Below are 23,958 nucleotides of genomic sequence, written 5' to 3'. Positions count from 1 at the left end.
TTTTCGTTGATTGGTGCATGCAGAATGGCAGATATTTCGACTGATTGTTTAAAAATGCCAATTGCCAATTTCTTCACAGGCCTAAAGTTATAGAAGGCCTAGCGGGAGCGTTCATTCGAAAAATATGCGCCGGAAGTCAGAGCACGCTTGCCTTGGCTACGTCCGGTCAGGTATGGTATAACACATTTATTTGAACGTTGGGAAACTGATCTATATTTCGTGTCCACTCGTAATAACTAGGGCAAGCTTTTGCAATTTAGCAGTTTTTTTATATGGCTTCCTAAACACTCAGAAATTATGTAGTATGATGTTTTAAGCTGTAATTGCTGATAGAATATAGACATGACCAATGTTCCCTCTAATTTTTGACGAGTCTGCCCACACTCACCAACTCACTGCGCAGACCCTTGGACAACAGTGCGTAACCGCTAAAAAAGAAGGTCATCACTTCAGATTTTTTGTGCGCAACTTAGATTTTCCGTGCGCAGAGACCGTGTCAGCACCGCGCAATTGCGCACGTGCGCAGCGTAGAGGGTACATTGGACATGACATGACTGGCAAGTCCTTGAAAATTCATACATATATGCTAAACAATGCTCTGGACCGAAACATCTTATTTCACATTATTTAGATGACCCTATTGCTAGATTATGCAAAATATCATGGTTATGTGTGCAACAATAAGGATAGTGTATTGTTCCATGTAGAATAGGGAAATTATATGGTAATGGTGGCTTGACTTTTGATGAGTAACTACTATGCAAATTGCTTTTATTCATCATACTGGTATAATATATGATCGGTGCACACAGATAGATTTTAATAATCATTTTATCGATACTGAGTCATGAACCGTTGTCGATATGTTGATGGAACGTTTGATGATTGCCTTCAGGTGTACGCTTGGGGATGTGGGCCTTGTCTCGGCATGGGAAGCGGTGAAACAACTTTACTGAAACCTGCGATTATTCAATTTCCGGAAAATGCTCGAATTGTCGACATTGCTTGCGGTGATGGACACTGCCTTGCTCTAACTCACGGTATAACCTCAATCTGTTGAACTAGGGTCATGTTACAGACTTCTACAAACCATCAATTTAGTTGGGTTTGGTGGTGGAGTAGTTCTTGTTCTAGTTCTAGTTTTACATTTCAAAAAAATATTGGTTGCCGAACATCTCGAAAGCAAGTTTTGTTGTTGTGAGTGAATCGACATACCGGTGCTCTGATGAATGATGGACGATGGTTATAGTTGCGGGTTTTCTAAAGTGTGTAGTTCTAGTTTTAGTTGTAGCTGCGAGTTTTAAAAAGGGAGTAGTTCTAGTTTTAGGTCTAGTTGCGGGTTTTGTAAAGTAAGTAGTTCAGCTAGTTCTAGTTCTAGCTGCGGATTGTGAATCGGGAGTGGTTCTAGTTCTAGTTTTAGTTGTAGCTTCGAGTTTTAAAAGGGAGTAGTTCTAGTTTTAGTTCTAGTTGCGGGTTTCGTAAAGTAAGTAGTTCTAGTTCTAGTTGCGGATTTTGAAAATTGTGTAGTTCTATTTCTAGTTGCGAATTTTGAAAAGCGTTAGTTTGTCCAAGTCCGTCATGTTACCCTGTTTGGTGTAAAGTTCCTTGAAGCGATACCCTTATTATTCATGATGAAATTGGTGATCGCTTTCAGACAATGAGGTGTACGCCTGGGGCAATAACGCCATGGGTCAATGCGGACTAAGTCACGTGAACAGTCCTGTCCTGTCGCCGAGTAAAGTGGTCGGTCTCGAAGGGAAACAAATACAGCAGATCACAGCCGGGACCTCTCACAGCATTGTATGGACCGCATTGCCCCACGATAGGTGCGTATTTGAGTTTGGCTATTGATTTTCGAATATGTTAATGAACTGACAGGATCAAAGTGCACCAACCAAGCCTGTGCTTACAGAGGGAGTTTGTGTACCAGCTAAAAAATAGTCCAGTGAGCTTAAAGTCTCTTCACCATGATTTTTTGAAATTTCATGCCCGTGACATCATAGCTTGTGATATGATTGTTGATATACAATGTTCTTTCCAATTCTCTTCTAGTTGCTAACGATTACCCCTGACGAGTGTCAGCCGAAAATATTCGGGTTCATTTCAATACGAATATACTGTTCAAGAGTCGTAGTCAAGAATCACTTGTTTGTACTCCGTTTTTGACTCTCTTGGACTTCACTTGCTGAGCAATTTTTGAATAACGCTGCTGGTTGACGAAAATGTTTCTACACTGGTTATCCTTATAATATATATTTATTGCAACAGGCAAGCCATATCGTGGCACCGACCATATTGTATCGAGCTTCAAGAGTCTTTGTTCACGTCGCTGAGACGCTTTTTGGAGAAGTATTGCCGCAATTTCAATTCCTTTCCGGTGGAGCCTTTCGATAACTCTAGGTAAGTTTGATATTTATAAAGTCCGTGGGGACACAGTCGCTGCTAACATGATTCAGAGAGACCTATCAATAATGCTCCGCATATAGCTGTTCCCATGTCCCGATATTGGTTTTCTAGTAAACCGTGGTTAACTTTTGAAGTATTGAAACTCATGATGCTGCAAGGAAACTTAGATTGAATTCTTTCTGCTCAATGATAACTATATTGCAAGTATTGGTAGAAACATCGTAGTAGGATACTCTTCCTGCGAGAGTTCTCAATTCGTATAGTAATTTTGAAAGATATTTTGACGCTCCAAGTAGCTTGAAAGTTCCATTTTTGCCCATGAGACATAGTCAGTGAGTGGTCATCGTATTTTCATAGGACATCGAGCTCTGGTCACCTAGATTTTTTCAAGTTCCATGCCTAAGGCATCATAATTGGTGATATGACTGTTGATCTACAAGTTTCTTTCCAGTTCACTACTAGTTGCTGATGATTACGGCTGACGAGTGCGAGCCAAAAATAATTGAGCTTATTTCAATATGAGTATGATTGTTATCCAATTTTTGCCCTATTCTTGACAAAATTACTTCATTGAACTGACATACGAGCAATTAATAGCTGACAATATTTTTTTAAATTTTAGGATTGAAGGATTATTTTGTCTAGGCAACGAAGCCAGCCGCACATTTTGATTGGACTTAATTTTTGCGTCGGACCTTCCAACATTGAACAAATGTTTTCCAGAGACCACCAGACCTTCGTGCTTCTCTGCCTCAACCTTCTGAAAGTGCACTTGCATCTGGCCAACACAGGCAGCCTTTCCTCCCAAGTGTTCGGCACGGAGGCGCATCCCATTCGAAATCTGCTGTTTCTGCTCATCGATGAAGATTCGCCAGAGGAAATTGAAAAGGTTAGATTGCGTTGCGTGCCGTTTGGTTGCTTCGTGAAGGCTACGGTTGAGAACTTGCAGCCTTGAGTTAACTGATTCCTGTGTCAGGCCCACGTTGGGCATGTATCACATGCTGTTTACCGGTGATATTTAGTGATTGGTGAAATTCTTTTGGCGCAGGCCGTGGAGGACACGCTATCAGTCGGATCGCTGCTGCTGCTGCCTCCGTTGAACGAGCAAGTGGACGTGTTGCTGGAGAATTTGCCACACGAATTGGACGCGTGGATGACATTGACACGCGGACAGGTGAGATCGCCGTGATCATTTGTAAAATTACAATAACTTGAGCAGGGATTCCCTACCTGTGGACCATAAGACCCTTTCAAGGTGGCCGTGAAAAAATTATATCCAAGTCTGTTCCAAGATATCAAAAGGAATATATTAAAGTTCACTATAGAAAAGTAAGTCCTGAAGCTCCTAGAAGAGACGGTAACCAAATTGAGCTTTGAGAAAGATAGTTTGACCACATTTTAGGGCAAAACTAAGGCTGTCCATACCCTAAACTTAATCAAATTGTCACGTTCCCACAAACATACAATTGTATAGTATATTCATATGGAAATAAACCCGAATATTTCCGGCTGACACTCGTCAGGGGTAATCCTCAGCAACTAGTAGAGAATTGGAAAGAACATTGTATATCAACAATCATATACAATGTTCATTCCAATTCTCTACTAGTTGCTGACGATTACCCCTGACGAGTGTCAGCGGAAAATATTCGGGTTTATTTCAATATGAATATACTATTCAATTGCATATTGAAGTTCTGTACGTCCAAGAAGCTCTTCAAGTCTGGAAACCCCTGCTCTAGAGAATGGCTGCATGTCACGCTCAATATTTTATAATTCGAAATACAGCGCGATGAAAAATACCACCCACCTTTGTATTTAGTAGGCCTGTTACACGTACGACTGTAAATACGGTCGTCTGCGAGCCATCATTTACTCTATTTACTTTTCAGAAAATGCGAATTGAATTCATACTGAAAAGTCTGATCGACCATCTCAGTATCGCCCGAGTGATGGGTTTTACGGGCAACAGGAAATTGTCATCGACAAAGGAGAAGATTGTCAAACTCATGGAAGTGTTATTAGCCAACATAAGCTCGCATACTGTAAGTTGAGTGTTTTTATTCTCGTTGATGCATAAGTTACACCATTCGCTGGTATTTACAAGTCTGTTTAGTCCGGTGATTCACAAACATAACTCTTATAGTCTCATACGGCTCCAAGCTGGCCTTAGAGCTCTCAATTGGCCCCGGAAAATTCCACAAAAATAACCCAATAACAGACAGTTGTTGTTTTGTTTCTATATTTAGTTTCAACAGCTTCATGTATGTGCAGAACATCAATATACAATTGAATAGTATATTCATATTGAAATGAAAACAATGTTTTCGGCTGACACTCGTCAGCAAATAGTAAAGAATTGGGAAGAGCATTGTGTATCAGCAATCCTCTCGCAGAATATGACGTCATGAGCACAAAATTTTGAGTAATCGAGACCTTTTTATCTAAAAATAGTACATTAAGCATAAGCTCTCTCTTTGCCCTGATTATTTGAAATTTCATACAGGTGAAGTCATATTTTGTGATAAGATTGCTGATATATACAATGTTCTTTCCAATTCTCTACTAGATGCTGATGATTGCCACTGACGAGTATCAGCCGAGAATATTCAGGTTGATTTCAATATGAATAAACTATGCTATTGCATATTGAAGTTTTTTACCTCCAAGAAGCTCTCCGTGTTTTGAAATGTTCGTTCTGGGTAATTTTATGCAGCTCTGAAATTTGAAATGTGGTCCGACACCAATGAAGGTTGGAAACCACTGCTTTTAACTGTCACTTTACGCTTTTCAGCGAAAATTCCTGCACCTAGTCGGCACTGAGCAAGGTTCAGGGCCAGACCATACGGCGCCAGATTGCGCGGAACGCGTTAGATTCGACAAAATTCATGCGTTGCTGCTAATGCTGCAAACTCACCTGTTGTCTTATTGCTACGACACGCCATTCAAGGTAAGCCTGTTTATATCGTGTGCGTTTTTTGATTTTGGAGATGAACAAACAACACAATGGCTTGTAGTTTGTTACGGATGTAATCGCGACATGCATGTATCTTTTATTTTTATTACAGTGTCCATTTGGGCTGTTCGGGGAAAAAGCTTTCTTTCAAATTTTACCGGGTGCTTGATAAAATTGTGATGTGGCCCATAAAAGCGCTGTAGCCTACATCAAGTTTGGCTCAATTCCAGCCTTGTTAAAGCACTGTTATCGGGGGAGAAAGTTTTGGGTTATGAGTAGTTGAAAATTAGGATTTGCAAAAATGATATTTACGGTGTAAAATTCTTTCAATATATGTTATGGAATTAGCTACCGTTAACCTACTGTATTTGCAAATGCAAAATTTTCTACTGCAAAATCTTGGAACACCGTTTTTTAGACAACCAAACAATTTTATTGGGCAGCCAGTAAATTTTGTGGAGTTTTTCTATTTATTTTTTTTTTCATTAAATCCAAAATTTTCTCCTCTAGTAGCAATTATTCTACATATTGGATTGGAGTCAAATTTGTTGTGCAGCAGGCAACCTATCAATTTTATCAACTAGCCTGTAAAATTTTGCGAAAAAGTTATATATGAACACTGAACAGCCCTATTGAGCTCTAACCTTAAGCTTAACCAGACTTTTTCTGGGCGTACTTTTCAATTATTGGTCCATATTATCAAGGTTGAATGAGTGATATAGAATATGTGGAGTGGTATGACTTGGTCGAGTCATGCGCAATGACTCGAGTTCAAGTCGAGTCACTACACAAATTGACCCAAGTCGAGTCATTTTCCATTTTTAAGAAAATGTCTCGAGTCAATGATAAATTGCCGCTCGTATCTGACTCGAGTCGAGTCATGACTCGAGACAGCACAACCCTGTAGTAACCCATTACAGTTTTTATGTAATCATAAACAAGATGTTTCATTATCATGCGTAAGAGGTTTTCTTATTGCCACGTATCTTGATTGGTTTTCTATCGCAGAAAAACGCTAGCAGTGATGTACTTCACGATTATCTGCACCTTCTGACTACCTCGGCCTACGATACTTTGACGGGAATCTTGGCTTTTTTGAAAGAAAACAATTTGGACGAGTGTGCCATCGGTAAGTTGAAATAATGCAGAACGTTGTGTTTGTAAATTGCGGATTTAGAATTGCCTTGCCATTTTGGACTCGGAATTATATTTTTTTTTTGGTTCGTCAGTTGGAGTTCATGTATCATCTCATCTGAAAATAGTACATTGAGCTCTGCTGCCCGTGATTATTCGAAATTTCATGCCTGTGACTTTATAATTGGTTATACGACTGTTTCCTCAGTCCTAACAACCCTGGATGATACACTAACTATAAGATATCATGGACTGATTGATAGTAGTATTAGGCCAAGCACCTTTTTTGATGTTTTTTTTTTGCTAATAATATTTATGCCCTTGAAACGTAGTAACTGAGCCAGGTCACTTTGTACTATAGTTGTGTATTTTTTCACATAACAGAATAAGCAACCCAACATTAAACTCCGAGCACTTATCAGCAACGGAGATGCACCAATTGGTAAACATGAGAAATTATAATTGGACACTGACGTAATACACCACAACTATATCCAGTCATGTAACATCGATGTTATGTGTATTTGTGGTATCTCTGTTCAGATGCCGTGTTGAATGATTCTTGTGCTGGCACCCTGCTGTCGATCGCAATGAATTCGGCGGTCATGTTGGGCGCTCGATATATCAATGTCATTTTCGGCAAAGTTCTGAGTCTTGTCGCGGTTCTGAATGATGTTATCAGGTAATAGTTTGAAATCTCTCTCTATATATAGGTAACTAGAGCAGTAGAATTTGGTTTGCCAAGAATCTAACATGGGCAATAATGCCATTGATGCTAATGAAGGGCTTACCAACACGCGGCCCTCGGGATTCCCATTATCGATCAGTGCTGGTATGGTATCTTTCAATTTTTAGCGTCTATCATCGTTATAGGTATGTTTCCTCGAAATCTTGGACACAATTCGACTGGCTGAACGACTTGGAAAGCTCGTGCGGACTTCTGATTGGTCGGATATTGTCGTGGCAGACGTCGGGGGCAACGAACCGACCAGTCAGCGACACGTCTACCGTCAATATGAAGTACTGGCAATCGTCACCGATTTTGTCTCGTGGGCTCGTCTCTGCGGACAACGAACTCACTGGTAACGACCTACTTATGCTACGAACGAAGCGTATTCAATAGGGCTGTTCCAAAAAATACTTTTCCTTCAGATTTCACTTGCTACTTGATAAAATTGTTGGGTTGATTAAAAAACGCTGCATACCAACTTTGGCTCCATTCCAACCATTAGAAGCGACATTCTTGCAGTAGAAAGTATTGAACTTACCATTAAAAACAAAACAATATAATCAAAATTTTTCTGTCGACCCCATAAAATTGTTGGGCTGTCATTAGAGATGATGCATACCAAATTTGGGTCGATTCCAACCACTAGAAGAGAAGGTATCGCAGTAGAAAAATTTCGACTTCCATGATTTTCTAATATCTAATTGAAAAGTTAATCACCGTAAATACTATTTTATTCAAATCCAAATTCTTCTAGTGGTTGGAATTGACCCAAAATTGGTATGCATCATCGCTACTGACAGCCCAACAATTTTATGGGGTCGACAGAAAAATTTTGAAATTATAAACTTTCTACTGCAAGAATCTTGCTTATACTGGTTGGAATTGAGTCAAAGTTGGTGTGCAGCGATTTTTTAACCATCCTCACAATTTTATCAAGTAGCCAGTAAAATCTGAAGGAAAAGGTTTTTTTGAACTCCCCTAAAATTCAATTAAGCAGTAATGTTGCTCGTGTACAAATGGCGTGTATTAGGTTTACATTTAGAGCTGAGCGCAATGATTTGAGCACTGGAATCTTAATCAAGTATTAATACTGATGAGAAGTAAGCGGTGAATTTTTCGAGCACAGAAATTATACGATTCTTGAAACAAAGAGTTAATTTATCACCGACAATTATAGTTTCAATGCTATTTCCGACAGTGAAAGTCTTGAAATCTCAATTGGTCATATCGAAGTGTAGGAAACACGCAGTACAAAGCTCATCATTGGCTTGTTTTTACTTCACTGATGCCAATCCAATCCCAGTGTTTGAACGTTCAGGAGTCGCAAAAGTCTTGTGCAGAGAAGTGGTGGGGTGCGGAGAAATTACCGACGTCGAATCGAAGCGTGAATTGATATCGCAAGCTTTTCGCTGGAAAGGACTGTCCGACGTAAGATTTTTTGTTTGTTGCTGGAAAATTCCATTTTGTTGATTGCAACTTTCGTAGCTTGTGAGCGGGGTCAAGACGGAGTGGACCACGCACATCTGCAACTGCATGTCTGACGCGGCGCGTAATCGAGGTAATTATTCTGTTATATTCTGTTCAATAGAACTCAATCTTAATGTAAAGCTTGTGTGAGCCGTAGAGGCTGGATTATGTAATCGCTAGAGCAAGTTTCAGTTGCAGTCAAATCTGTGGAAAGTTGCACTTATTTTTCACAAAAGTTGCATTTATGGACAAGTTCCTTAAAATTGTTAGGGTATGAGATACTAGAATCATTCCGTATCCAAGGCACTGTAGCAAAACTCAATGTTGGCGACCTCAACAATATCAATAGCCTGAAAAATGGACCCACTCAAAATATATTTTTCGGCCGGCTAACCTGAATGTACTACAAATCAGAGAGGACCTCATATTTAAACGATAGTGAAATATTCGAGCGACTCATTTACATATACTGCCAAATATCTTTCAGTAAAAAGTCAGTTGCATAAAATTTCAAAAAAAAAAATTGCAAAAAGTTGCAGTATAAGATTCGTTCAAAGAGTCGTAAAAACAAAAATTGACCAAACACATTACTGTAAAATAATCGTGCGACAATAGTGTTAACACAACAAATCCATGAAAACCTTTGCAAGAATTTGAATATTTGCTGCGTATCATTTTGAATTCTTGTGAATCCTTATCGAAATAGGCCCTTGGTTATAAAAAAACGTTATGTAAACTCTGTACCTAACATTTTTTGATATTTTTTCAAATTCCGGTGATATCTTTAGGTTGGAATACCTGCAATATCGAAGAGAAACCATTGCAGAGACTGTCCGAGATACTCCTGGCGGTTTTGCTCCAGCACGCCAGCACAAAACAACAAGCCATGACCGCGATGCATAACTCGCAGCATATGATTGAGATTTTTAGATCTGTATATAGGGTGAGTAGAGATTTTAGATGCAGTGTTTGAAAATCCCTCAAATTCCCTACCGCTTTTTATGTCTTAACAACAATGAGTTCTCATTCAGATGGAGTCTAATTACTCCTTGTTTTGGGTGCAGGAATTGTTTTTTCTAACATGCCATTATCATGCTTGCGCTGTTAGCTTTCTCAGTCTTTACCACACTCATCTTGCCCGGTGTATCGATTAGATATCTGAAATGTAGGTCCGTGATTGAAATTTGTACCAAAATTTGTGCAATTTAGGTAAGATCACACTTGATCACTACAAGGACACAGAAAAGTATTATGGACAATCAAAGATCAGCAGAATCGGTGGATGTCGGCCAGGATAATTTACATTCTTCTCAAAGAGGTTGGTCATACCGTAGCTTTTTAACTACTGTGTACGTGTATACGATCTAGCTATTAGCATGCTATTCTACATAGCAGCAGACCCCATTCCGAATCAATATCCAGATTACGAACTTCGCGTTTGAAGGATTCTGATTGTACCAAAATCTATTCTCACACACCGGATCTAATTCAGATTCGAGATGTTGTTTACTTACAAAGACATGAATTAGCCAACTTCATTGAAAAAATAACACATTGAACCATTCAGTGTATGATTAAAAAATGGCAAAATTGGGGAACGAAACTAACAATCGAGAAATGAAATCTGGGTTTTCTTGAGTAAACGATGATTAACCTCCTTGTGGCGACCGATGATTTGTATACTGTGACCGACTGACATATACGGATTAATATCTTGCCTGAGTTGTCAATTGCAGAATGCTGCATTTGGTTTACCTCAAGGGGGATACCTCAAGAAGGTCTTGATCGGGGTTTTAATGACTCGAGTCACGATTTTTTTGTGACTCTACTTGACTCGAGTCATTTTCTCGAAATACAGAAATGATTCGACTCGACTTGAGTCAATCTGAGTATTGACTCGACTTGGACTCGAATAATTTCGCTTGACTCGAACCAAGCCATATGACTCGAGACTCAGACGGTCAACACCGACATTTCATTGCAATTTCGAAGAATAGTAAAGTAACCGCACTATTGGGATTTCGTCTATCGGTACTGGTACTTGAAAAAGTGGTCAGAAACTGCTAAAAATGAGGAAAATTGATATATTATGAATGCGAACTATTCGATATCACCATACAGAGTTATAAAAAGTGGGTTTAACATGACTTTAACTGGAAACTGAACAGTCAACGCAATGACTTGGACTCGGACTCGAGTCATAATACCATGACTCGGACTCGACCGTCTGCTCGCTGACTTGACTCGGTGGTGAATTGAAAATGATTCGACTTGTCTCGAGTCAAAGTGATTTTAGTGAGGTTGACATGTGACTAGGAGCGTTTTGACTTCCAGGTAACAACCCCGGTCCTGGGTATATTAGATATTGGCCTTTTCGTTCAGACCACGACGGTCAACAGTCCAGAGCGACAAAATGGTTTTTGGAAACGTGCGAAAATATGGTGGGAAGATGTTGCTTTTTGCTGTTTTACGTCAAGAGAGACAAAGGATTGGACGAAAGCGACGCGTCAGTTGTTACAGGTTAGAAAGATTTCGAATCGCTTTTCCTTGGAACCGCGTTTAAGGTAATATGTATTCGTAGACGGTCAACGTTCTAATCAGGCTGGCAAGCCGCAAAGCTCATCGTCGTTGACGAACGTGGAGAAAGGACCTGAATTTCAACGCAGTAGAAGAGCCAGATCGAACACGACGGCAGCTGAGAATGTGGCGGGTATATAATCCTTGTTTTTCAACTACACACTCATATTACGTCAGTGCACATTAGGGCGGTTCGATATTTTCCAAATGCACCAGCATAGCATCAATTCATTACAGTTAAGTACATGATGATGATACAAGCTTCTCGTGTTGAGGATTTTACTCGTGTGATAGGCTTGCCAACGAGCCCGGAAGTGCTGATCTGTGTTACTGCGTAGCCTGACTATGCAGCCTCGGCGACAGTTTTCGCAAATCGAAATTTTCGAGCCTGAATCTGTTGTATAATGGCATCGATAACTCAAGCCTTGACACAGATTTTCTGATCGTTATGTTTTAATATTAGCTGAAATCAATTTGGCACGCTGAAGTTTGTTTGTAGACATTCTGTGTCATTCAGTTTCTTCAATCAGTATGACATAACAATCATTAATCAGCGTACACTTAACGGCATTGTCTCCAAACTATCAAGAGATAGAAGCCAAAGTATGCTTGGCCCGAGATGATATAGTCAGGCCAGCGATGATATCTTTCGGGGGTTCGACTCTCTGAAACCCCCTCTTTGTTGTCTCATAAAGAATGCATTTTCATATCGTTTGACAAATCCTAGTGTGACATCATAATAATGAGAGATTCTAGAAAATTCTCCGCTTAGTGTGCCATACAGAATCTGATTGGGCCTGCCCCTACCATGATGTGACGTGTCAGGTAGCACAAGGACAACACTGTAGTGATCTCTCGTGATTTTTTTATCGCTTATTTTTAGATCCGCATCTGCGATGGCAGAAATTGCTCAAACCAAAACAGAGTCTATCCCTGGAAAGCAATAAGATGAAGAAGAGTTCAAGTCATTATAAGTATGCCGAATGTTGATTGTACAATTGAACAATATATGCATTTTGGATTAAGCCTGCATATATATATATTCGGCTGACACTTATCAGCAACCAGTAAAGACTTGGAAAGAACATTGTAGGTCGATATCAACAATTGTGTCACCAAATATGAAGTCACCAGTATGAAATGTTGAATAACTGAGGCAAAGATATCGCTTTAGCTCTACATACTAATTTTAGTTGGTACATCAACTCTTTCTATGGGTACAAACTGGGTTGACGCACTAGATTGAAAGAAACGCGACATAAAATGTAGGAAAACCGGGGGTGCAGGTTGTGGCTGATTTTGAGAGCGAAGAATAACTTAGTTATGGATTTAGACTTTTACCTCCTTGAAACTTGAAATCAGATATGCGAGTGACTCGTCTGGACTCCGGGTTAAAAGTCGTTGGTCAGGTTTAGCGGTTCTAACGTTTACTACCCTTGAGAAATGGAAAAATGAAGTACTTGGCCAGCCGAATTCCCAAATCGATACATTAATCGCGTATTTATCCACCTAGGATTAATCGTATTCAATGTAAACGTTAAATTTGAAGCATTGAGCATAGTATAGAGTATTCAATGAATTTATTAGCGTAATGTTCTGCAATAGCTGTTGAAGTCAGCAAGACTTCTGTGGCCAATCAAAGATGTCAACAAGTTGTTAGAACTCTGGCTGCATGTAGGACACAAAGAAAACAAAGAACTAAGGAATAATTAACAATCACTATTATTTGTGTTAGAATAAATGAAAGAAAACTTGACGTAATAGGCAATTAAGTTGTGGAGAATGGCGGCAAACTGTGACGATTATCACATACGACCAAAAACTGTCTGCGGGCTGATCAAAAAACCTTCGTGGACCGTATGTTGCGCGGATCCGGTAAAATGTATTGTGTCCAAACTAGGGTTTGGGTTATTCTAATTCATTGCTATATCAATTCACTAGGCTTGGGTTCATGCGTAAATGCCGGTAATGCAAGCCTTCACGTGCTGACGAACATACTTATAATATCCACTCTCGCACAACATACCAGGTTGTAACCAAGTCACAAGGCTCCGAGTCACAAGTCAATCTCACTTTTTTAGTTTTGACTCGAGTCAAGTCGAGTCATTTTCAATTCGCCACCGAGTCAAGTCATCGAGAAGAGGTTCGAGTCCGAGTCATGGTAATATGACTCGAATCCGAGTCCAAGTCATTGTGTTAACTGCTCAGTTTTAAGATAAAGTCTTGTTAAACCCACTGTTATAACTCTGTTTGGTGATATCGAATGGTTCGCATTTATAATGTATTAATTTTCCTCACTTTTAATAGTTTCTTGTCGCATTTTCAAGTACCAGTACCAATAGACGAACACCCAATAGGGTGGTTATACTTTACTACTCTTCGAAATTACAATGAAACGTCGCTCTTGGCCGTCTGAGTCTCGGGTCAAATGACTTGGTTCGAGTCATGCATAATGACTCGAGTCCGAGTCGAGTCATTTCCGTATTTTGAGAAAATGACTTGAGTCATGTCGAGTCATTAGAAAATGGTAACTCGAGTCATTACAACCCTGCAACATACACGCTAAAGAATAAACTACAGTCACTGAATTTTTGCATAGTAAGCAAGCAGTGTAGGATCAGGGCAGACTGTGGCCGCGGGCCACAGTATAATGTATGAAACCGTCCTACCTTGTTAAAAATCTAACACATTACGCGAGTTCCCTGAGATTAACTCAGCAGAACCTTGAGATTAATTTGAAACCCAGCTAAGAACCAGTGTTCTGATTCATATCAACATTGTTTATCATGTATCAGCAGTTGTACTGCACTTTTGTGACTCCAATCACTATTTTCAATCGCGCCTCAAATTTGCGCAGATTACTGAAGAAAATCCTAGAAATTTGCTGTTGCGACCTGGCTTCAGACGTCGCCGGCCAACCTGACGAGTCTTCCTCCCAGTCCTCTGTGGTCTCGACCGCGTCCAGTCACTCCCCGTGGCAGGACGATGTGGAAGGAAACGAACAGTTGAAGATGACGTTCGTTCCGAGATGCGGACTCATCGGTAATCTTGACCTCTTCCGGCTTATGCAGAGGCAAAAAAAGATCGCCGAGGTTTGTATTGCGGTGGCGGTGGAGTTGGGTGAACATGGATACGGTAGTCTCTCACTGTTAAGGCTTGGCAAATTCATTAGGCTTCTAGTCTAGTCGAGTATTCGAGTATCACTCATTATGGCGTCATAACGGTGTGGAAGTTCAAATATGTACCTTTTGTGTGATATTAAATAATATTATGCCATCGCATTTATGATACCTTGGTATTTTTTCAACCATGCCTATCTTTTATTGATTATATACACGCCCGGTTGCCCTGCTCTCGTCTATCTTCACGGCGTAATTGTTTAGGCGTTGAAATTCTGCATCCAACGATATATTACTTGTTGGTTTCGTATCCCATTGAGGTCGTGTTTTACAGTTTTGAAAAGTGAAAATTTCACTATCTGGAATAAAATTATCAATTTGCTTATTCCAAGCTCAAATCCAAGCCTACAAGGCAGCTTTATAATAATATAATCATTTTTATCATCCCTACACTTGAGGCACTGTAGTTATAGTTTAATTATGAGTCTTCGCACTCCAGGCAAGCCCACTTTACAGTTGCAAATCCAGCCTGCTAGCACAAGGTTGTATTTGATTTTTAGACACGAAAGCTTGCGCTGGAGGAGATGCTTCGCCTAATCAAAAAATGGACTGATTCTTCCGATGGCTCGGTGACAGCCATTTCGACGCTTGCGTTTCTCTCGTTCTTGAGCAGCTGCTTCGGAATTTCCAGCATCAAGCCTGATTGTATCCGATTGCCTTTATCAAGGTGGGGTGTTGTAGAGTGATATGCGTTGCTGGTTTAAGGAAGGTTGCAATTTAGATGATAGTTGTCATTTTGTCGTAATTTCGTCCGTTAGCTTGTAAGAAAATTCATTTTGCCTGCTTGGAAGAGCTGATTCTGAATGGTGTGCGGCTCGAGACTTCGATATTTTATAATTTATCTTGGTTTGGTGTGTTGAAGCTAAGTTCATATGGCATAACTGCGGAGGTGATCAGTAAGGCTGTTAAAAAACCATCAAGGTGTAATAAAAAGCATTGGCGTTCTGTTATGGTGAATGGAGACAATGTGATGATAGTCATCGAATAACATTTGAATTGATATTAGGGAGATGTGTCATGATTATTACCTACCCTGGGTTATATTCCACGAGCATCCTATCGTTAGATGCGTAATATTGACTGTGCCTTCACTGCCGTAACAGTAAACTGATGTTTAGTTGGTAGCTTGAAATAGAATCTTCATTCCAGACCGATATCAAACTACCTGGACGGGATCGCTTTTTGCGGGACTGAATTGCGAAATGAAATCACGGAATTGTCGCGATCTCTTAGAAACGCCCTGCTGCATATTGCCCAGGTGCATCTGGAACGACCTGGTGAGCATTAGACGCTGTGGCTGGATGGTGGTCACTTTGCGATACTTTCGTTGTGAGGCCTGTTTTCCTTGGCTTTGCTTTCAGAATAACGCAACAATTTTCGAATTTTGTTTCTATGTTTTGTGGTAGGCTGTAATGGCCAATCTATACTAGTGCGTGATAACTTTTGAAACCACCAGGTTGTGCACTACTAAACTATTTAGTAGGCGGTCAACTAACGATTGTGTTTTGAGTATCTCTAGTCTGATCATGTAGATTTGAAAAGTTTGTAGTTCTAGTTCTAGATGTAGAGTAAATAAACTAGAACAAATCGAAAACATATTTCGCAGTGCTCTATTGTGTGATGTTCTCAGCCATCGCCACCTCATAGTCATCACTACTAACAGTAGCTTGGCCAGAGGAAGGTTGGGGTCGGGGTTTGAAATGCCGATTATAATATCTGCAATATTTCTCATTTGAAATTCAAGTAATCAGTTTTAGTTGGTTGTAATTTAGTTAGTTAGTTGTGGGTTTTGAAAGCTCGTTAGTTCACGTGTCTTGGTGGGCACTTGATCAGCTTGCGCTGGAGTAGTGTGGATACAAGGTCATTACTAGGGTGATTTTTTGGACATTTGAAAAAACTCTGAATTTTGTCAAAATTGTAGCGTTAGGTCAATAAAGTTGCAAAGTCAAATTTTTTTTGCAACCCGCATTTTGTTTGTATTGTAGATGTTTGCACTGTTCAGTGTACTTATCATTTGACATTTTTAATCTTATAGCCTTTCTTTATAGGCCCACCGTTGTAGACGGCCCATGTGCGTTCGTTGTGAGTCATAAACGGTCAAATGAAACAAATAGGTTGACATGGTGTTGTGCTCAACTTACTGTGATGTCTTAACTGAAGCAAGACTGCCTTGGCATTGGTTCTTATATCGAGAAGCGCATGATGAAAATTTGTGATGCAGACAACATTGTCAGAATGAAGCAACACGGTGTGTCATAGGCAGTGTACTGAACTTCATTGTTGCCAGCCAACAACTGCTGCGGTTTAACGTTCTTGTAGGACAGTCACTTTCGTTGCACTGCAACAAATTTTAATTATTTCTACCATAGCGCGTGATGTAACTACTGGAATCCTTCATGGGTCCAGATTCCGTTAAAATAAAGTTTTTTCATGTAGAAATTTGTCAGTTTTCAGTCAAAGTCTTTTCAGGCCATAATACTTCGTAAGGTCATAAAGTTCCATCCAGAAATGAAGATAAGTGGTACAATTCTAACGTTTTGTGGGAAAACGCATAATTTACAAACATGAGGACAAAATGTTGTCAAAATGAAGTTTTTTGAGGTCAAAATATGTCAAAAGTTTAGTGTTCTTGATCAAAATCTTCTGTTTTTTAGGTCAAAATAAAGTCGTCTTAGTCATCACTATTGGAGTGTCCTTGGTTGGGATCGGGCAACCTGATTTTATCTAATTATCTAATTTAGATTGTTGTCCGAGGCTGTGTCTGACACCCTCTTGCTTATGTGGCTATGCGATAGCTCACTGCCTTATTTATTTCCAGCGTCCGACAAGGACGATTCCAGACTGGCCCTGGCGTGCATCACAATTGTCGGAATCTCGAAGTTCAAGTCGTTCGAACTGCAGCACGTCTTGGCGAAATCCGACGCTGTTTTGCGCAACACCGACGTGACTTTGTGCGGTTCGCGTGGCGTGCGACTGCCTTACGAACTTCTCCACTCGGTTCTGTGTTCCCACGCTGTTACTTTCGAGGGCGACAAGAGGCTGGAAGCCAACACCACGGTCGGATGCGGGATATTTTTGAAGACGTTGGCGATGACTGTCAGGTAACTAACGCGTGATATCTAAGCAGCTGTGTACCATGTCTTTATTAATGCTGGACCAGAGTGGGGCATTCTGATTTTTATGGTTACCATTCCCAGGACATACAATGTTTCTTCAACCGATTATTAATCATATGTTTCGGTCAAACTCGAGACTATTACCCACACCCACGTAGAACTTCTTGAAGAGCGTCTTGGAGGTACAGAACTTCAATAGTACTTCTCGTGCATTGGCCTATTTCTCATAACCAGAGCGATTTTTTTGGACATGTCAAAATCTGTCGAAATTATGTTAAAATTGTAGCGTCAAGTCAAAATTTGTCAAAATTGTTTACAAAGTCAAAAATTTTTGACCTCTGCATCTCGGTTGTATTGTCGATTTTGCGCTGTCGGAGAACGTTTTGAACGGCCCATTTTCTGCTCATTGTGAATCATTAACGGTCAAATGAAACAAATAGGTTGACATGGTGCTGTGCTAAACGTACCGCAATATCCCAACTGAAGCAAGACTGCTAGGGCATTGTATAGTTCTTATATTAAGAAGCGCACGGTGAAAAATTGTGATGCAGACAACATTGACAGAATGAAGCAACACAGTGTGTTACCAGTGTTGCCAGCCAACAACTACTGTTGTTGAACGTTCTTAACAACTACTTAGTAAGGACAGACACTTTATACCTGGCAACGTAGGAAAGTATCTTTCGTGGCACTACAACAAATTTAAATTATTTCTACCATAATACGTGATGTAACTACTGGAATTCATCATAGGGCCAGATTTCGTTTAAATACCAGTTTTTTCGCAAAAATTCATCAGTTTTTAAGCCAAAAGCGTTGTTCTGGCCAAACTACTTCGTAAGGACAGACAGTTCCAACCACAAATGAAGATAAGCAGTACAATGTTAACATTATGTGCAAAAACACCTGTGAGGTCAAGTGAGGTCAATATTTGGTCAAAATTCAGTTTCTTAGGTCACAAAAAGTCAAAATTTTGCTTTTTCAGGTCAAAATCTTCCATTTTTTTGTTAAAAAATTATCTTACTCATAACAAGTGCGGCGTACCATACTATAAAAGTTCTGTTGGATATTATCTTGATTTGACTTGATTTGATTTCTCCCGACGATTATCAGCCAAAAATATTTGTTCATTTTAATATAAATATTCTATTCAATTGAAGTTCTGTACCTCTTAGAAGCTCTTCAGATATTAGCCTACTTTATGGAAGGGCATCAGGATATGTTAGCCGTCTTAATCCGAATTTCAGCAGCCGACATCAATCCCATTTCGAGCTGATAATAGTTAATTACTTCCTTTCCAGCTACTATTCTTACGATGTGGAAACGAAAGACGCGCTCCTTCAGATTCTCTGCATCTTGTTCACACATACCAAGTCAATGTTCGAAACAATCGGAGGACATATGCCACACGGAGACCATCTCCTCGGAGAATGTTTGCAGAAAGAGTCTGGTCTCTCGGCCGAATCTGAAAAGTAAGAAGCAATCAATGGTTTCCGATAAATCTTGTATTTGATTACAGTAGCAATAGTATTCTGAAGATCTGCACCACCAATAATTTGTTCTAATAAAATTACGTTTCAGCGCATTCCCGATGTCGGAAAGCATGAAGCATTTCCACGAAAATGCTCTCGGAGATTTTATGGTGTTTCTGCACCATTTGCTTTCGACCGACGCGATCAAACGCGCCTTCACGACGACCCGCTGGATCTCTTTACTTCTAGCCATTGCTGGACAGCGATCAAGTTCTGGTTAGTTTCAAGTTTCGTGCAACTTTCTTCGAAGCGATCAGCATTGGTACTGAATTGGATGAATACTGAAAGTTCGTAGGCAAAAATCTGTCTCCCGAATAAATATTAGGAATCTTAGGGAGAGACCCACTCAGACCGCGTAGTGCGTATTTATGGTGAAACGCTCTACCTGGTATTGATAGTATCAATCGAATTAGTTCAGCAAACGTGGTCACTCATGGCTGGTTCGAAAGAAGACATCTCTGTCGTAGTAAATAGCGCGTACCTATATACACTAGGTATACGTTGTGGACTCTATAAGGAAGTTACCAGAACATGTACATTTTACATTTACGGCAAGGTTATCTCGTCTTTTTGATTTTATACACACTCGTTTGCCCTCTCTCGTCTAGCTTCGTGGCGTAGGCCTAGTTGGTTAGGCGTTGAAAATCTGAATCCAACGATATATTACTTGTTTGTTTCGCATCCCAATGAGGACACGTTTTACAGTTCTGAAAAGTGAAGAAAAATTTATCTGGAATGAAATTCTTAATTTGTTTCTTCCAAGTTCAAATCCAAGCCTGTCACTACAAGGCAGTTCTATAATAATACAATTTATATCATCCCTACGCTGAGGCACTGTAGTTTCAGTTTAATTATGAATCTTCGCACTCCAGGCAAGCCCACGTTACAGTTGCAGATATAACATGGTAGCACAAAAGAATATGGCAAGTTAAGCCGGTTAAGCATGTATATTTAAACAGATATGATACAGTTTTGGGGCCAATTTTTCAACCATATCGGTACTGATACCGGATATTTTAATTGAGCTAATTCTTACAAAATGTGTCAAATCATGACTAGGTGGAGTGATGCGCAGTTAATCGAGTACACGTGGAGTCAATACACAAATTTACTCATAGTTCAAGTCAAGTCATTGTAAAATTTCAAGATCAAGTCATTGTAAAATTTCAAGAAAATCACTCGACTCAAGTTAAAACTGCGACTCAAGTCATTGCAACCTTGTCAGGAACTACAACCTGATGGCAACAATCCTTATTTACCGCAGGCAAACTGTCGAATATTTCATGTCCGTTTGCAGGCGTGCCCGTCGTGAAAAGCCTTCGAGTGCGACTTCTTGCCTTGAGAATGCTCGGAACTACCTTGCCTTTATACAAACATAGCGGGATGTCTTCGAAAGCGTCCACGGCACCTTCACAGGACGCGATAGTGAACATTGAATCCGGGTAAGATGTGTGTGCTGGTTATGTGTATATGCATTGGTCTGTAGAGAGCTTGAGGGTTATACCATCCACACTAATCAGCATCTCAAAGTGGTAATATCAGTCCTGTTCGTCATACTTATGGGAATTAAAATAATAACTTGTGTCTAAGTAAATACTCGTGCCGCACTCAATACTTAGATACTCATACTTTCAACCTCTGAAACCCATGACCTGCCTAACTGCGAAACGGCACTATCGTAAGCCCCCATGGTTTTCAGATCTTTAGGAACAAACTAGGCCTCGACCAGTGGTTCTGAACCATTTCCTGCCTGTCGGCGAAATATATTAAAATTTATGTATCTCAATGCCAATATGCAAGGAGGTGGACGCTTGTCTGTTAATTGGAGAAATAGAATATCAAATTTTGAATTGATCAAGAAAGTTTGGAAGGTATTGTTCTGCATTGTGTCGTAATAGAGTTTAGGGTCTACTTTGGGCGGGAAAAGGCAGCATCAAATGAAGTTTACAATATTATATTTGAGTTGCATACATTTGTTGTAGTTGAATTTAGGGTTGATTTTTATGGTTGAAGGATCACTGCAACATTTGTATCGCATATTGTGTTTTTCTATTTGTATTGTTTTACCGGTTCGTGAGGTCAAAAAGGTTGAGAACCACTGGCGTAGACTGCTTAATTGATTTTTTACTCTTATATTCCTACTTTTGCTTGTATTACAGTAAAATTTATGACGTTAGGCACAATTCTATTGCTTGACCACTACTGGTTTTCACTCGTTGGATTCTAGGTCCTTAAAACCAGAGATAACCGACGAGGTGGTCCGAAAGTTATTCCTGACTATATCGGACGCGTACTGGAACTCAGGATCGCTCGACAAGGCCGAGACATTATCTGAAATGAAACCTGTCGCGCCAAAACTGCCAGGTGCCGATGTGGAGCCGGACCTGTCCACCACAAACTCAATCTTCTTGTCGGAACTCACGTTCGATCCGAGGAAGCGTTCGGGCACGACTATCGAGGACGGCGGCACGCTGGTTATTCATAGCGCGGAAGGCAAGGCGTACGCTCTCACCACGACGGGGATATCGCAAGGGTGTTGCGAATGGAAGGTGAGTCAGTTTTAGGTTTTGTAGGAGGCTTTTTGGAACTCTGCCGTATTCAATTCGTCACTAGGGCGATTCTTTTTTTTTACCTTAAAAACAGAAGATTTTGACCTAAAAACTCTAAATTTTGACCAAATTTTGACCTAACATATGCAAATTAGGTGTTTTCGCACATGATGTTAAAATTGTACTATTTATCTTCATTTCTGTTTGGAACTGTATGTGCTTAAGCAGTAGATTGGCCTGAAAACACGTTTTTGGCTTAAAAACTGACAAATTTTTACATGAAAAAACTAGTATTTTACTGAAATCTGTCCGTATGAAGAATTCCAGTAGTTACATCACGTATTATGGTAGAAATAATTAAAATTTGTTGTAGTGTCTGTCCGTACTAAGTAGCTTACCAAGAATGGAGAAAGAACGTTCGACAGCAGCAGTTGCTGGCCGACAACATTGAAGTTGTACGTACACTGCTGGTGACACACGGTGTTGCTTCATTCCGAATATGCTATCTACATCACAAATTTCCATCATGCGCTTCCTGATATAAGAACCATGCAATGACCAAGTAGTCTTGCTTCAGTTAGCATATTGCGGTACGTTGACCATAACACCATGTCAACTTATTTGTTTCATTTGACCGTTTATGATTCGCAAGGAGCAGACAATGGACCGTCTACAACGGTACACCTATAAAGTAGGCTACTAAGCTGTAAAATATCAAATGATAAGTTCACCGTCAGTGCAAAATATACGATACAAACGAAATGCAGCTATGTCAATTTTTTTTTGAATTTTCTAACAATTTTGACAAATTTGGACCTAACGCTGCAATTTTGACAATATTTTGACAAATTTTTACATGTCAAAAAAAAATCGCCCTATTCATCACACCATCCATTACAAGAATACATTGGATACAGCGCCACCGTCACACTTGAGAGAGTTAAAGAAATAACTTGTCGCAAAGCAAACACCCGTACTCAATACTCAGATTATCGCTCTCCCTTGACTTCCAAACGGCATTATCATAAGCGCCAAAACTATTCAGATCAAATTTCGCTCGATTTTAACTCTTAGAAGCAAAGTTAGTGATGTTCAAAATTTAGGATTTCAAACTGTAGTATTTACGGTGGGTAGATTGGTAATGAATCATGAAAGAATTTGCCACCGTACATATTTTTTTCTCCAAATCCAAAATTTTGTACTCCAATAACTTTGCTTCTACCGGTTAGAATTAAGTCGAATTTGTTGTGAATCGTTTTTCTTTACGACCACCCAACAATTTCACAGTGTAGCCAGTAAAATTTGAAATATTTTCATATTGATTTTTAATAATTAAATCCAAAATTTTCCGCTGTAATGACTTCGCTTCCACTGGCCAGAATTGAGCCAAAATTGGTTTGCGTTTTTTTTCAGGTAATCTAACAATTTTATCAAGTGACCAGTAAAATTTGAAAAGAACTTATTTTTGAACACACCTACCGTACATAATCAAACATTGGTATCAATTGTGTCTACATTTTCTTTTAAATTCCAGTTCACCATACTGAAGGAACACCGCGGAAACGAAGGCACGTGCATCGGAATCGCGGTGTATCCTATTGAGGACGACGCATATCGCACCACCAAAGATATGTGGCTGTATCGCGGTTACAGGTGTATATTATATATGGTATTTTTTCGTTCTGGCTATTGTAACATCTAATTCAAATTATTTCAGCGGGAATTTGTATCACAACGGGGAACACTGCAGGTTGGCGCCATTTTCGATGGATGACGTGATTACTTGTGTACTAGATACAAGAGCGAGAACGTTGAGTTTTGGTATCAACGGTGCTGAGCCAGAGGTGCGTGTTATTCCTGGCTGTGTCACAAGTTGGGTATTTTGAGTTCTGGACAACAGAGGTATTCGCTAATGAAATATTTCTAAGAGTAGGTTTTGTTGTTATACAGTTGAATGATACATTGATATTGAAATAAACCTGGACATTCTCGGCTGACACTAGCTAACACTATTCGGGTGTATTTTAATATGAATATATTATTCAATTGTATATTGAAGCTCTGTGACCCCAAGAAGTCAAAAAGTTGTCAAAATTGTTTCCAAATTCAAAAATTACCTTTGTTCGTTAATAGGCCGGTATCTTACGCTAAATTTTTCAGGTCGCCTTCACAAACCTGGGCTCGACGCCCGGTACTAACACCCCCGCGGTTGATATGGACGAATGCCCGGTCGAATATTTCCCGTGCGTGGTCTTCTACAGCAACAACCCCGGGGAGAAAGTGCAGATCTCGGATCTTAAGGTGAACTTTTA

At 39.8% G+C, this 23,958-nt stretch overlaps 1 protein-coding gene across 4 annotated transcripts in view; it reads left to right on the top strand.

Annotated features, from left to right (window-relative positions):
* The window catches only part of LOC145438037 (putative E3 ubiquitin-protein ligase HERC1), an 82,136-nt gene that overhangs the window by 16,796 nt on the left and 41,382 nt on the right, over positions 1-23,958 (top strand). For all 4 annotated transcript variants that reach the window (XM_080315403.1, XM_080315402.1, XM_080315399.1 and 1 more), the window contains exons 15-43: positions 80-170; positions 896-1,040; positions 1,655-1,826; positions 2,269-2,400; positions 3,130-3,295; positions 3,455-3,580; positions 4,299-4,451; positions 5,201-5,356; positions 6,371-6,491; positions 7,040-7,178; positions 7,370-7,578; positions 8,545-8,654; positions 8,712-8,784; positions 9,482-9,636; positions 9,903-10,011; positions 11,076-11,213; positions 11,275-11,403; positions 12,154-12,244; positions 14,128-14,362; positions 14,950-15,116; positions 15,599-15,726; positions 17,268-17,550; positions 18,867-19,037; positions 19,147-19,313; positions 20,395-20,539; positions 21,325-21,646; positions 23,181-23,299; positions 23,364-23,490; positions 23,807-23,947. In XM_080315403.1, coding sequence (XP_080171529.1) covers positions 80-170; positions 896-1,040; positions 1,655-1,826; positions 2,269-2,400; positions 3,130-3,295; positions 3,455-3,580; positions 4,299-4,451; positions 5,201-5,356; positions 6,371-6,491; positions 7,040-7,178; positions 7,370-7,578; positions 8,545-8,654; positions 8,712-8,784; positions 9,482-9,636; positions 9,903-10,011; positions 11,076-11,213; positions 11,275-11,403; positions 12,154-12,244; positions 14,128-14,362; positions 14,950-15,116; positions 15,599-15,726; positions 17,268-17,550; positions 18,867-19,037; positions 19,147-19,313; positions 20,395-20,539; positions 21,325-21,646; positions 23,181-23,299; positions 23,364-23,490; positions 23,807-23,947 — 4,420 coding nt within the window. The remainder of the gene's footprint in view (positions 1-79; positions 171-895; positions 1,041-1,654; positions 1,827-2,268; positions 2,401-3,129; positions 3,296-3,454; positions 3,581-4,298; positions 4,452-5,200; positions 5,357-6,370; positions 6,492-7,039; positions 7,179-7,369; positions 7,579-8,544; positions 8,655-8,711; positions 8,785-9,481; positions 9,637-9,902; positions 10,012-11,075; positions 11,214-11,274; positions 11,404-12,153; positions 12,245-14,127; positions 14,363-14,949; positions 15,117-15,598; positions 15,727-17,267; positions 17,551-18,866; positions 19,038-19,146; positions 19,314-20,394; positions 20,540-21,324; positions 21,647-23,180; positions 23,300-23,363; positions 23,491-23,806; positions 23,948-23,958) is intronic.

Source organism: Botryllus schlosseri, chromosome 4 (assembly GCF_051294905.1).
Source record: "Botryllus schlosseri isolate E-star chromosome 4, Bs_hap1, whole genome shotgun sequence".
Classification (NCBI taxonomy): Eukaryota; Metazoa; Chordata; class Ascidiacea; order Stolidobranchia; family Styelidae; genus Botryllus; species Botryllus schlosseri.
Note: the sequence above shows the minus strand (reverse complement) of the source record. Positions and strands in the feature narration are given on the sequence as shown.